The sequence below is a fragment of the Musca domestica genome, unplaced genomic scaffold (assembly GCF_030504385.1).
Source record: "Musca domestica strain aabys unplaced genomic scaffold, Musca_domestica.polishedcontigs.V.1.1 38, whole genome shotgun sequence".
In the NCBI taxonomy this organism is placed as follows: domain Eukaryota; kingdom Metazoa; phylum Arthropoda; class Insecta; order Diptera; family Muscidae; genus Musca; species Musca domestica.
In genome coordinates, this window is record NW_026712324.1 from 3,016,287 (window position 1) to 3,029,960 (window position 13,674).

The window sequence follows — 13,674 nt, forward strand, 5'->3', positions numbered from 1 at the left end:
CCGTCCGTCAGTCCGTCTATGGAAATCACTCTAGCTTCCAAAAGAATTGAAGTAGATTGACAAAATTTTACTCAAATGTATGTTATGTCTGCAGGACTTTTGGTATTGGGCTACATAGGTCCAGGTTTTGGTATAGCCCCCATATAACGGTACCTCCCAATATTCGGTACTTTGATGATTTTAGCGAGATTATTCACCGGAATTGTTTCAAATTTGGTATTTGAAGTTCGTAATGGATACTACAGCCTAAGACAGAAAATTGTCTGTGCAGGTCCACCTCTTCGTAGAGCCCAGATATAACTATACCTTCCGATATTCGGTATTTTAATGATTTCAGCGACATTATTCACGGGAATTGTTTCAAATTTGGTACTTGAAGTTCAAAATGGATACCACACCCTAAGACAGAAAATTGTCTGTGTAGGTCCACGTCTTCGTATAGCCCCCATACAACGGTACCTCCCAATATTCAGTATTTTGATGATTTTAGCGACATTATTCACCGGAATTGTTTCAAAATTGGTATTTGAAGTTCTTTATGGGAACTACAGTCTGTGACAGAAAACTGTCTGTGCGGGTCCAGGTCTTCGTATAGCCTTCATATAACGATACCTCCCGATATTCGGTATTTTAATGATTTTAGCGACATTTTCACCGGAATTGTCTCAAATTTGGCATTTGAAGTTTGTAATGGATACTACAGCCTACGACAGAAACTTTTTTGTGCAGGTCCACGTCTTCGTATAGCCCCTATATAACGGTACCTCCCGATATTCGCTATTTTTATGATTTTATCTACATTATTACCGATTGTTTTTAAGTTTCGCATATGAATATTGTAATGGCTTATGACAAATGTTACCTATGTAGGTCCATGTCGTCGTATAGACCCTAATATGACGGCTACATTCGATATTTTTAAGATTTTAACAGAATTTTTAACGTATTTAATTGTTTTTGATAATTGCCAAATACGTTCCAAATGGTGGAGGGTATTGAAAGTTCGGCCCGGCCGAACTTATAGCGTTTTTACTTGTTTAAATATATTTTATATCGCGGATTTTTTATACCCTCAGTCATATAGCTAGAAATACGTCCAAAACATGCCTCATCGAAATAAAGCTATTAGACCCTTGGTCTCTTTGGATCAAATCCTTGCAATGCAATGTATCACAGTTTTATCCATTCCTCACTTCAACCCATTCTCACCGCTCTTAAAGCATGATCTAAATTTCCAGGTTTCTCTGACGTTTTATTCAAATCCAAAGAATTAAATTTGCACTGACAATTACATTGTATTTAATTTTTATGATTTTTGTATTAAACCTTTAAAATTAAAATTATTTTTGCACACAAGAAAAATAGAATACAATTAAATTAACTCGCACGGTCATAGCATTTGTTACTATGACGTCACAGACAAACATAAATATCCATTAGAATAACAGATGTGTGGACAGTCAACATGTCAGCATACAAATGTAATTATTCAGACATGTGTACATGCAACTATAATGGTATTTGTGGCCATGGAATCAAATATATCTCCTATCCGCATATAACCTGAAAATAATACAAGTCCAGCTGTCGAGATGAGAAAATAAATTGTTTCGAGAGAAAATATTATAACTTTTAAAGTTGCCCTCTGGAATGCTCCAACTCAAACCCTCGGGTATGATCAATTTGTTGCATTGCTTTGTGTTGTTCGTCACAAATAATTAATTTAATTTTACTGCCACATTTTTTCTCTCTCTCATGTTGCATCAGCAAATCATGTTATTGCCATTGCAATGACACTCATTTGCATAAGTGTGGCAGGGTAAGCCAGACACGCGTGAATATCAAGTGTAGTAAAATAAAAAAAAAAATAGAAATACAAAAAATTATCTTTCTCACACGTGTAAACGCTTAAGAGTAAATCTTATTTAGCTATTTTTCCAAGGTTAAAAATGTGACGATTATTTTGAAAACGGTTTCAAATTGTTTGCAATGTCAGAACAATGTTTTGCATCAATTCGTAGGAACAGCGCATAGAAGTGTGCGGGGTCAAATTGAAAAGAATATCCAGGAAATAGTTTTAATTATGAAATTAAATTAAAAAGTATCAGCTGTTAACAATACTGCGACTCTATTGAGGGGAATTGAATTTGCAATGACTTCCATCCACAGACGATTTAAACTGTGTATTTCGGCTAATGGAGAAAAAATATTGATGTTCAAAAGAAGTGGGTGGCCATTTAAAATTCTTTTTTTCGGTTCTTAATGAAATATTACGGGACTTTCATATCTTAACTCTATCATGATTTGGAGTTTTCAGCGTACGGAGAAAGCTCATAGCTGTCCTTAATAAAAAACAAATAAAATAGCTGTAAGTTCGGCCGGGCCGAACTTTGAGTTCCCTTCACCATTTGAAACGAATTTAAAAAATTTTCAAAAAAAATAAAATCCTTAAAAATTTTGTTAAAATCTTAAAAATATCAAATTTAGCCGTTGTATCGGGGTCTATACGACGACGTGGACCTGCATCGGCAACTTTTGTCATAAGCCATTACAATATTCAAATGCGAAACTTGAAAAAAATCTGATTATAATGTAGATAAAATAAATAACATACCGAATATAGGGAGGTACAATACGTGGACCTGCACAGGCAATTTTCCGATGAATAATGTCGCAAAAATCATCAAAATACCGAATATCGGGAGGAACTGTCAAATGGGGCCTATACGTAAACCTGGACCTGCACAAACAGTTATCTGTCTTAGGCTGTAGTATCCATTTCGAACTTCAAATACCAAATTTTAAACAATTCCGATGAATAATGTCGCAAAAATCATCAAAATACCGAATATCGGGAGGAACTGTCAAATGGGGGCTATACGAAAACGTGGACCTGCACAAACAATTTTTTCTCTTAGACTGTAGTTTCCATTTCGAACAACAAATACCAATTTTGAAACAATTCCGGTAAATAATTTCGCTAAAATCATCAAAATACCGAATATCGGGAGGTACGGTTATATGGGAGCAATACGAAGACGTGGACCTGCACAGACAATCTTCTGTCATAGGCTGCAGTATACAGTACGAACTTCAAGTACAAAATTAAAAACAATTTTGTTGAATAATATCGCTAAAGTCATCAAAGTACCGAAAATCGGAAGGTGCCGTTATATGGGAGCACCTACATGGCCCATTTTCAATACCAAAAGTCATTTCAGTAAAATTTTATTTTTGCAACAACAAAAATTTTATCAAACTACTAAATTTTGTTCGGAAGCTAGAGTGATTTCCACAGACGGGAGGAAGGACGGACAGACGGTTGGACATCGCTAAAGTGACATAGAATTTTATGCTGTTCCTCCATGCTATGGTGGAGGGTATAAAATGTCTGATATTACAAAAAAAATATTCATATTTTTACTAGCATATTTTTGTGCAATTTTTCTCCTTTATTTTTTGCTGAATTTGCGAGAATCGTCAAAGCACGTCCAGCAGTTTTGGAGTTATAAACGGTCTAACTAACATTCCCTTATTTGATGCATGCGATTGTATATATTTAGCTATCCATAACCCCTAAATATCTAGCGACCATCTCCAAAAACAACAGGCTTCTATTCTGACCCTAGTCCAACATTATTTTTGGCTCAATAATATTTTGAAGGATCTCCTGTCTAAAAATCTTGGATTTTTAATTTTTTTTTTTAATTTTCTGGGAGAAAATCCAATATTTTTTATTTCCTCCTAGACCGCCTGACAATGAAACGTAAATTAAAAACAAGTAAGCAAAGGCTATGGTCGTGCGGGGCCGACCATGTGATACCCTACAACACTACAATATGTTAGAAGCCCCCTTATGTCCAAATCCATATTGGAAGGTTTCGCTTTTGAAATTAGGATTTTGATTAGGGACATTTGCAGAATATTTATGCACTCCTTCGGGCTGTTAGTTGTTGTGGTCCATTTTACAGATATATATAATCCAATGATCCTCCAAAATGCTAGAATTCTTCCCTGTCTTTAACCCTCTTCACAGGCGTGTCGATTGGCTTTAATTGTGTGATCGGAAAAAATTACTGTCTTTGGTTAATTTGAACCCCTAAATATTTTGCAATCATCTCCAAAAGCAAAAATTACCTCTGTATCTCCAAATTAAGACTCATCTATATGATTTGCTTGTCTACGATATTTGGCTATATTCGTCAACGAAATCAGCATAAAAAAGCCATAAGTTCGCCTTTTTTGTATTTCGGATACCACCTGTAAGTAATGCTGTTATTTCACACAAAATTAGTGGTCCATTCTACTCGCTGTCCTAAACTCTAACTTTATGCGAGATTTCGTGTCCTTTGGTTTCTATTTGTGACCTTTACAACGGCTGCAAAATCAGGAAAATTTGTAGTTGTTGGTCCATTCCAATATTTGCAATACTTATATAATATCCCCAACCTGTGTTGTAAAGTGAAAGAATATTACAAATTATTATAAGTCAAATTGAAAAAATCGCATGCGATAAAAAATATGAAAATGAATTAAAAAATGTCACAAAATATTACAAAATCTTTATTAACATCATTATTGGCATATTTTTCTGCGATTTTTTTTTTTTATTTTATACTTTTATGTCAAGAGGGCATTCTGAATTGACAAAATCGGTCCAGCTATTCTTGAGATATAACATGCCCTTCCTTTGTATATACACATTGTATATATTTCGCTATATATAACCAATATATTTACTATTGGCATCTACGTAACGGCCAGAATTGACCTCTTCGTCTATCTGTAATTTCGCCGGGATTAAAAATATTCGCGGTTTAATGGGAAATTTGACTTTTATTTAACACAAATGTTGTGGCCTATTTCACCCACTAAATATTATCCCATGACCATCAAAATTGGAAGGCTTCTGCTCAGCCCTAAGCTCTAGCCCATGCTAACTTCCGCTCTGATTGGTCTATAATTGTGACCTGTAGAGCAGCTGCAAAATCATTAAATTTTTCAGTTTTTGGTCCATTTCAACCCCTAAATATTATGCAATTATCTCAAAAAGAAATAGGGTTATATTCTGACCCTAGCCCCACCTACATTCTAAATTTCGTGAAGATCGGACCATAAATGCGACCTGTAGAGTGATTACAAATTGACATGGACAGACGGACAGACGGACGGATGGACATACATAGCTAGATCGACTCAGCTCGGCGAGATAGGAAGATCCATATATACTTTCCTATGTGGGAAACCAATATTTCGTGGTGTTACATAATTTTTGGCCCAATCAAACTTATAATACCCCCAACACATAGCGTTGTAGGATATAAAAACAGCAAGTTCGGCCGGGCCGAACCTTGAATACCCTCCACTATTTGGAACGAATTTGGAAAATGAAATCCATCAAAAATTCTATTAAAATCTTAAAAATTCCGAATACCGGAAGGTGCCGAAATATGGGAGATATACGATATTGTGGACCTATATAGACAAATCTATTTCTGGGGGTAAAGTACTCACAAAGAACTCCTTGTGCAGACAATTCCGTTGAAAAGTGTGGCTAAAATCATCCAAATGTCGAATATCGGGAGGTACCGTATATGGCGGCTATACGACATCGTGGGTCTATATAGACCATTCTCGTTCAAGGGTAAAGTACTCACGGTCTTAGAATTTTACGCTGATCAATAATATATATACTTTGTTGGTTCTTATATTATTATTATTTCGATGAGTTAAAACGGAATGACGAACTCAATATACCCCCCATACTATGTATGGTGGAGGGTATAAATATATAGCTATAATTACATGCCATGAATTTTGTGACAAAATTTCTTTAAGAACTTCTAGGTTTTCTAAAGACTTCCTGGGTCGAATTTCACAATAAATGTCAAAATGTAAATTGTGGAAAGGCGGACAACATATTCTAGATTTCTTTTTTTTTTTTTTTTGAATTTTAAATGCAGAGACAATTTTCTTAACTACGTTATATTGAACAGCATATACAAATCTCGTACATTTTGGCAACATGTCTCACTTAAATGTGGTTGGAGTTCCCTTCTATGATCCCACATCGCAACGCCTTTGCTTAATCGCTATTAAAGCGTTTATAAATGACATCAGCTTTGCGATGCTATTAATAGATCTTCTTTGCAAACAAATTAAATTTAATGAACACTCATTGTGATTTACTATGGCAACGCCGAACGATTGGTCATAAAGTGGCAAATTAATTGACTCCCTTTTTTTGTTTTTTTGTTTTACTGCAATAGTTCACTTTTGCGAAAAGTTAATCTCCAACAAAGCCTAAACTTGCGTCATCGAAACAAAGACTAAAAATGGAATTTATAATTTCTGTGGACCAATGAAGAAGGAATACGACATTGAAAAAGAGATTGATTAACAACATTTAGTGCCTAAATAGTGAACATTAAATGATGAGCGGACACTGACTCACACACACACACACACACCCTTATGATATGAATACCCCATTAGATTTAGCGAAAGAGGTTAATGACAGTACAATTGTCGCAGCAAAACCAACGAAAAACATTGACATTATTTCGTCATTAACACCCAACAATGGCAGCGATGCCCGGCTCACAAGTGCATCAATGCTTAGTCTCTGGCATGCACAGCAAATCCCCAGTCCTGGCTGCAATCCAAAGTGCCGGTCCAATAAAGCTCCATGGGAAACCACTCCCACGCATCTCTACGAGTGTGTGTGTGTCCGCTTCTTTTAGAGGGGCCAAAATCCTATAGTTCGATAAACCATTTGTTTCAATGAGGATAACATGGTAATAAAAATCGAGTTTCGCTTTCGGTTTGTTTTCTTTGCTTTTGCCCACATTGTTTTCCTTCTAGTGATTGAAAAGGGATTAAGGCCGGGGATTTGATACGTATATTGTCTTTTTTAGTGATATCGCACACACACACACACACACACATAGACACTAATAGCTTGATTGTCGCTTGAACTTGACAAACAGTTCGTCCGGTCAATGTTTGTCAAATTTAACCTTTAATTGCAGTATTATTTAATTTATAGCCAGTTTTCCAGCGTGACAGTATGTGTGTGTGAGTGTATGCATTAATTGCATTCAATAATCGAATGTGGTGGAAACTATTATTAGAATGGAAGAGTTGGGGTTCTGTGGCGTGAACGTGGGAAGGAGATTTGTAAATATGTTGCAGGGTGTAAAATTAAATGGCGTTGAAGATGAACGCAAATAGAAATAAAAAAAAAAAAACAAGGTAAAGGCTAGATTCGGGCGGATGGGATGCCTATAGTTACACTATAATTTCGGCAAAGTTTCTGCAGATCTGAGTCCTTATGGTCTGGAATAAAAGTAACCTTTAAAGTATTAGGATGCAGCCTTCAAGATGTTTGGATACTCTGGCCCCATCCCCAACTCGATGCAAAATTTCTGGAGGATCGGGCTATAATTGCAGCATGTATATTTTTGCAGGGCGGAAAAAAATAACAAAAAATATCGGAAAATGTAATGTAAATTATTGGCATGTTTTTATACCCTACAACACTATGTGTTGGGGTATTATAAATTTGATTGGGCCAGAATTTATGTAACACCTCGAAATATTGGTTTCCCATATAGGAAAGTATATATGGATCTTCCTATCTCGCCGAGCTGAGTCGATCTAGCTATGTATGTCCGTCCATCCGTCCGTCTGTCCGTCTGCCCATGTTAATTTGTAATCACTCTACAGGTCGCAATTTTGGCCCGATCCTAACGAAATTTCGCACGAAGGTGGGGTTTGGGTCAGAATAGAAGCCTATTTCTTTTGGAGATGATCGCAAATGTTTAGGGGTTGAAATGGACCAAATACTGAAAAAATGTCGGATTTTGCAGTAGCTATACAGGTCGCAATTATAGACCAATCGACGCGGAATTTCACATGTAGCTAGAGTTTAGGGCGGGGAAGAAGCCTACCAATTTGGGTGGTCATCGGATAATATTTAGCGGGTAAAATAGACCATATCTCATTAATTCAGAATGGTGTCTTGGCAGGAAAGAAAAAACGTCTAAAAAAATCGCATAAAAATATCTCTCTAAAGATGAAAATATTGATTTTGTAAAATTTTCTCATATTTTTTCTATTTTTGTCATATTTTTGGCATATTTTCATTTTGAATTAAACATTTGGTAATATTTCTACAGCTAACAAAACTAAGTAGTTAGGATATCAGGATATCATATACAGATCGCATTTGTGGCCCGATCTTTACGAAATTTTGCATGGGGATAAGATGAGGGTCAGAATAGAAGCCTACTCTTTTTGGAGATGATCGCCATATATTTAGGAATTGAAATGGACCAAAAAAACGGCAAAATTATCGGCAGGTCGTAATTATCGCTCGATCCTCACGCACATTTGAATGGGGGTTACCGCACATTGCAAAAGCCAAGCAGTTTTGGATGGCCATCCAAAAATATTCAATGTGTGAAATAGTTTGCCAACTTTTGTAGATAAACGAAAATGTCCATTCCAGTGATAGTGTTGTAGGGTATTCAACGGTCTGCCCTGATCGACTGTAGCCTTTGCTTACTTGTTTTATATTCGGCTGGAAAACCACAAGTGGCTACCGTTAGAGCACTCCAGCATTTAAATGTGAATAAATATTTTGTTCCTCGTAACATCGCTCGTTACCGTGATACTAGTATCGTAGCCCGAGGTCAACAAAGTGGACGGAAGAAAATAGCAACATCAGCAGAAATGGTTCGAAAAGTAAAGAAACGACTTGATCGAAACCCGCGTCGCAGTGGCCGAAAAATGGCTCGCGAGCTGAACATATCGCAATATTCCATTCGGCAAATATAGAAAAATGAGAACTTTCACCGCAACAGAAAGAAAATAGACTCAAAAGAGCTAAAGACTTGATTCGCTTGGCCGAAAGTGGTGAACTGCCGAATTTAGTTTCCTCCGCTGAGAAAACATTCGTTGTCCAGCAGTTTGTAAACAAACAAAATGATCGTGTTAACTAGTCGAAGAGGTCAGCTGAAAATGTGCACCTTCGGTTGGTTAACAGAACTCAAGCGCCGGCCATGGAGATGGTGTGGGCCACCATAATAGCCGATGGTCAGTATTAATCGTCCGTGGCATCAGAATATATGACGAATAAAATCGCGAAAATATTCTGGAGGGTGTGTTAAAGCCTTGCGCACACCAATATTTTGGCCACAGATCTTAGACATTCCAACAGGATGCAGCACCATTGCATTCAGCACACGCCACCCAAGAATGGTTACAAAATGAGGTTCCTCGCTTCATTTCCAGCGCACAATGGCCATCAAAATCTCCGGATATCAATCCGTTGGACTATTGTGTCTGGGGTATTTTGGGAAACAAGTTTGGCACTAAAAAAAAATACCAAAGTGTTGATCACCTCAACCAAGCGCTTCGCCGGAAATGGGCCAAAATACCGCAGAGCAACATTCGGGCAGCGTGTGACGGTTTCATTGGCGATTTGAAGGCCATAATGCCAAACCTTACAAATTCGAACAAATCTAAACATTTTCTAAAATTTGATGCTATTTCCGACATTCAATAACATTTGAAAAAAATTTGAAAATTATGGCGTCTGACTTTGTTGCAGTTTTTTTATCTCTTCCTTTATATTACATCTTCACACCAGACCTCGGGTTAAAATATTTCGAAGTGTGTAATTTGAAGACAATTCGTCTTTTACGTTACATTTCATAAGAGCTATAATTATTAAAAATGTTTAACCTTTGTGGGTGAGGTACTTGACGGAGTGGGCCGATATTGTCCATTTTCGCACCAGATGTTGCACTGATGCAAATATTAGGATTTGCAAAGTTGGAGCAAAATATTTTTTTGTTGAAAATTTTGACCTTTTGTGGGAGCGGTACCAGAAGGGTTTGGCCGATATTGCCCATCTACGGACTCGATCTAAGTTTTATAATAATATTAAAATGTTCCAAGTTTAGATCAAACCAGATACTCACTTCGAGAGCTATCGTAAGCATCAGCCGGACAGAATGACGGACGGACGGACATAGACAGATCGACTACAAATGTTCTGAAACGGATTTGGTCCAAAGAGACCTAGGGTCTAAAATCTTTATTTCAATTAGGCACATTTTGGCCGCATTAAATGATATATACCCCCTGTAGACATATGGCTGAGGGTGTAATAAATTTTCCCAAAAGAAAGGGTATAATATTCAGCATAGCCGAACATAAAATTGTTTTTGCATGCTTTTTTACCTTCGGTAAAGATGTTTCATAATCCCTAATGGCCTATTTTTTTTAGCCCAACAGCGGGAATGCTGTCATTTTGAACTTTAGGAGCCTTTTTAAAATATCACGTGTCCATTTTTAAGTAACTTAAATGTAGTTTTTAAACCAAGCGTTAATTTTTTCCAAACCAAGTTTCGAAATTTGCAATATTTGTTGTTACCACAAAAAAACACACGCACACACACACGAGAATTCCAACAGTTTATTGACTTCGATCCCAAGTGTGGACAACGGAAACGAATTCTGCACAGTTTCAAATTTCCAATAAATCTTGGGTGGCATTTTTCCACCTCACTTCGGTGGAAGTTATCTTCCGTAGTGGAAAAATGACCCATGCTGGAGCTGAAAAACAAAAGGATACAGATATGAAAACATTTGACACTTTTCACGAGCATGGAGAAAATGAAGATACAACGGACACTGGACCATTGTCCTCTCGACACCAATTAATTAAATTTTAAAATATTTGTCTTCACCGCTAAGTGGGAAATTTGAAGCTTAACATAAAAATTATATTGGGGGCAATGACTTTGGAGATGCTATTTTTTTTCTTTTCATTTTTGCAGGGAACAAGGCAGCAAGAGGAATATGAGAGGGAAATTATGTGTATACATGTGTGTGTGTGTATGGGGTCCAGTGAAAATTTAAAAATAAAAATGTAGGAAACGGAAGTGGGCATTAGCATGCCGTGGCAATGTTTACAAACAAACCAGGAAAAAAACCGCGAAAACATTGCTCTCTCTCTCTCCCTCTCACTCTCCCCATTGATGTGTATGCGTATGTATGTGTCTGTTTGTTTTCCTTTGCATATTAAAAGGATATGAAGAATGGCAGAATTCAATGTATCCACATGGCCACACAGTAAAACAGAGAGAGAACATCTTTGCAGCACTTTTTCCTTTCTCTGGTATTGCAAAAATTTGTGGGGTATGTTTACAGCCGGAGAGGCAAAGAGCTGGCCTGCTATATAAAGAAGCCGCTTGCAGAAATATCCTTCAGTTAGCAACGAGCATTGGCAGTGAGTAGTTGTAAAATAAATAAAATAAACCGGCAAAACGTGAAAAGTGTCAAGTTAATAAATTGTGAGAGAGAGGAAAAGAGAACGTTAGGAAAGTATAAAAGTGAGAGTAACACAAAAAGAGGCCAAGTGAGAGAAACAAATCCATTGGATGATTTGAAAAACAAAACAAACAAACAAAGCCGGTGCCACGAAATAAAGCAAAACAAAGACATGTGCCCCACAAAAAAGTGAAATATTTGAAACAAAAATTATTGAAAAATCTCAAAACTTTAAAAGTGAATTGAAATTTGTCTCGAACTTTGCAAAATGACAACTGCTCATGTCTATTTTGCCGATATACCCCTCTCGTCGCCCTCCTCATCCTCGGCCCATAGTCTTGCGGCCCCAGAAGGTCATCGTTCCAATTTCGAGGCATCGCCAAACAGTGACGCAACATCCGAGCAACGTCAATGCAGTCGCAATGCCACTGAACGTAGCATTTCGCCCGGCTGCAATACGGCCCTGCAATCAACGCCACGCTATGAGCGTAACATGGGCTTCTTTCGCCAACTGAGTCGTCGTTTCGGTTTGAGGTCAAACGATGACCTAGTTTATTCCGGCAGCAATGAGGAAGACAATCAAAGTTCATCGACCGATTCCTGTTCTTCGCATAGAGAAAATGCCAGCAAGGATGCTCAGCTACACAAACAACAACAACAACACGAACAGCTAGAGCGGCAATATTGTAATGCCAGTAATATAATGACGGCATCAATGATGACCATGTCCATAACCGAACACATCTCATGTGCATCCAGTGAGACCAGCAGCACGGTGGACATTGAAGAACAGCAACAGCAACACAATCTGGGAAACAGTGACACCAAACCCCCAGAAGATAATGATGAAAACCATGTAACAACTGGCAAACAAACCTGTCACAAGGAACGCAAATCCTTTGCCCGTTCCAGTTTTTCCCGGCTCCAACGACGTTCGGCCAGTTCCATACGACGAGCTTTTGAAAATTTCTCTCTATCCTCACGTTCGCTGTCGTGCAGCGGTACAACACCGACACCGCCGCCATTGTCCTTGGCCACACACATAAATACGTCATCGTCATCATCGTCGTCCACACCCATCAAATCGGCACTCAAGTCCACATCCAACCTCGAACTGAACAAACGTTACAACGCTTCATCGGCAAATGCATCATCGTCATCAAATTCATCAGCCTCGGCGGCCGCTACTGGCTCAATGACAACAACAACAACAACAAAGTCGTCGAAAACCAAAACAAAGCCACCTCCTCAAAGGATCCTACGTCAGCCTGTCTCCTATACATATCTGAAGGGCATTTCAGGTTTGCCAACCCAAAGGGTTCCACGTAATTCCGTGTGCTGTCAATATGCCAGACGTTAATTGTATTACAGCAACACATCAAACACACACACATCCTCACACAGATATACTCACACACACACACACACACCAAGGCTATTAATACTAGAGTAGAAGCTCCCAACATACATAAGTTTAAAGTTCATCATGTATAATAATAAAAACAATATTCCAAAAATACACGCAACACCGCTTGAGATACAAACACAAAGAGTAACGAACGAACGAATCGATACGAAACTGTAAACAAGGCCGGCAGAAGCTGGCCTGAAATAGGCTAACGCCATTCTTACGTTTGGCCAGAACAACAGCAGATGTCACATACATCTATGCATTTATTGTCATTCACAGACATACACACACTATAAAACCGTTGCATTTTTATCTACAAATATTTAGCCAATGGAAGATTAGAAAAAAAGGATAATACGGTCCGCAGGATAATGTAGTTTGAAAAAAAAATCACATTAAACATAGTAGAGTGATTTTTCAGTATACCATTTTAAAATTAACGTTTTTTTTTTTTCTTTTGAAAATTAATTAAATTTAACAATTAAATTAAAAAAAAAACAATTTAAGGCTTAATTACAATTTTATATAAGGCAATCGATTTGAACTAACTTAGGATAATAAATTTGAAAATTTTATTAACGTTTTAATTATGAAAATAAGAGAGAACATATTGCTTGGAGAGAAGGATGAGGTATGGCAACATACGATTTTTTTTTTTGGAAAACATTTCCATACGCCATTTATTGACTTTTTGAGAAATGGCGATTTCTGTACCCTCAGCCATGAGCCTAGAGAGCATAAAAAACTGCAACAAAGTCAAACGCCATAATTTTCACATTTTTTATTTATTTATTTATTATTTTTTTAAATTATATTGAATGAAAGTAAAAAATGTCGGAAATAGCATCAAATTTTAGAATAAGTTTAGATTTTTTCGAATTGGCCAACTTCGGCACGAATTATGACCTTCAAACGGCCAA

The 13,674-nt window shown here is 37.3% G+C and overlaps 1 protein-coding gene across 1 annotated transcript; it reads left to right on the forward strand.

Moving 5' to 3' along the window:
• Positions 1-11,582: 11,582 nt before the first annotated feature.
• On the forward strand, positions 11,583-13,115 carry LOC101894615 (uncharacterized). The gene has a single exon (XM_005189062.3). The coding sequence runs from the start codon at positions 11,612-11,614 to the stop codon at positions 12,701-12,703; it is 1,092 nt and encodes a 363-aa protein (XP_005189119.1). The 5' UTR covers positions 11,583-11,611; the 3' UTR covers positions 12,704-13,115.
• The last annotated feature ends 559 nt before the right edge of the window (positions 13,116-13,674 follow it).